This window comes from Lipotes vexillifer, unplaced genomic scaffold, assembly GCF_000442215.2.
Source record: "Lipotes vexillifer unplaced genomic scaffold, Lipotes_vexillifer_v1.1 scaffold285, whole genome shotgun sequence".
NCBI classification, from domain to species: domain Eukaryota; kingdom Metazoa; phylum Chordata; class Mammalia; order Artiodactyla; family Lipotidae; genus Lipotes; species Lipotes vexillifer.
This window is the reverse complement of record NW_006788807.1, coordinates 148,039-149,632: the sequence shown is the minus strand read 5'-3', so window position 1 is coordinate 149,632 and position 1,594 is coordinate 148,039. Positions and strand designations below refer to the sequence as shown.

Below are 1,594 nucleotides of genomic sequence, written 5' to 3'. Positions count from 1 at the left end.
CGAAGACCCAATGCAGCCAAAAATAAATAAATAAATTTATTAAATTAAAAAAAAAAAAGGGTTGAAAAGACAGAGCTCATGTCACCAAAGAAACTTCTGGGGCCAGTTTCTCTTATTCCCAACATGGGGTCCAGACCTCTCTGGGCTGGGCTTGTGGGACCTTGTGGTTTGGGGGGTGGTGGTATGGATCTGCCTCACAATGACCTGTCTGAGCCCTCACCCCATGTCACATTTTAGCATCTGTTTGGCCAATAAGACTGCAGCACACAAACCAGTCTCATTCCCCACTTGGCCTCTCCTTTTATGTCACAATATGAACTTGTGGATGTTAATCTGGCTCCAGCTGCTCACAAACCAGTTGGCAAGGTCAAGAGGACCAGCACAGTAAGATGTGGAAGAGAATCGACCGTCAACTCAAGATCAAAGCAGGGGATGGGCCTCAGGCAAGCCAGTTCAAGGAACTGGGTCCAGCTCAGGAACTCACCGTGCCACACCCTCTAGCGCTGTCAGAATTCCAGAGCTTCCCCGTGTTTGAGGACATCAGTCATCACATCAAAGAAGTGGGGGCCCAGCTGGTAAAGAAAGTCAATGCCATCTTTCAGCTGGACATCACCAAGGATGGGAAGACCATTCTGCAGTGGACCATTGATCTGAAGAATGGCTCTGGGAACATGTATCCAGGACCCGCCAGGCTCCCAGCAGACACTGTCTTCACAATCCCGGAGCCTGTCTTTATGGAGCTGGTTTTGGGCAAAATGAACCCTCAGAAGGCTTTCCTTGCTGGCAAGTTCAAAGTGAGCGGCAAAGTTCTGCTTGGCCAGAAGCTGGAGAGGGTTTTAAAAGACTGGGCTAAGTACTGAGCCTGCAAAAACACCAAGGAAATGACCAGGACTTCCCTCCGATTATAATGTTGAGCGGAAATCGTGCTTCAGCTGAAGATTAAAACAACAAGTATTCAATATTTTTTCTCAAATTCTTCCTATTCAAGTTTAATTAATTTTTCTGCTGATGTGTAAATTTGGAGCGAGGGTTCTAGAGCAGTAAAGAGTGTTGGAGTGTATCACCTAAAATCTTTGTCTTTTTCTTTTCTTAGGTTCATTTATGTCATAATATGCTAGGGTGAAAGCCCCAGGTAGAGAAATGGGTGGTTTTGATGGTTTGATTTAAATGCTCCAGTGATTGAGTTCCTGGGACTTTTGTTTTGTTTTGGGTCTGGTGCTTTGGGAAAGAAGTGGTAACCACCACTGTGCAGGTCTGCATTCCAGTCGGTAGCTTGGTTCTTCGAGGAGACCTTAACGCGGGTGGCAGCGTTCTAAGAGGGTGGGTTCCAGAGCTGTGTGGATGGAGTGAGGCCATCGAGAAGATGTACTCTTGGCGTAGTGTGACTGCTGATGGATTTAATTCCAGGAGAGTCAAAGGGCTTGAACGATGTTCTAGGCTATTTGTGTTTAAACCAGAACATGCATCAGATTGCCTGGAAGCCCAGATTGCTGGACCCCCCTCAGAGTTGCAACTCTGTAGGTCTGGACTGGGGAGATGTGCATCCCCAGGTGATGCTGGTGGGACCACCCTTGCAGAACCCCTGCTGCCGTTC

General features: G+C 47.4%; 1 protein-coding gene across 1 annotated transcript; it reads left to right on the top strand.

Annotated features, from left to right (window-relative positions):
• The first annotated feature begins 304 nt into the window (after positions 1-304).
• On the top strand, positions 305-1,070 carry SCP2D1 (SCP2 sterol binding domain containing 1). The gene has a single exon (XM_007461776.1). It carries the CDS (start codon positions 390-392, stop codon positions 858-860), a length of 471 nt encoding a protein of 156 aa, XP_007461838.1. The 5' UTR covers positions 305-389; the 3' UTR covers positions 861-1,070.
• Positions 1,071-1,594: the final 524 nt, after the last annotated feature.

What these genes read in the sequence shown, in the direction of transcription:
- SCP2D1 (XM_007461776.1), top strand. Translation starts at nt 390, where the DNA reads ATGTGGAAGAGAATCGACCGTCAACTCAAGATCAAAGCAGGGGATGGG.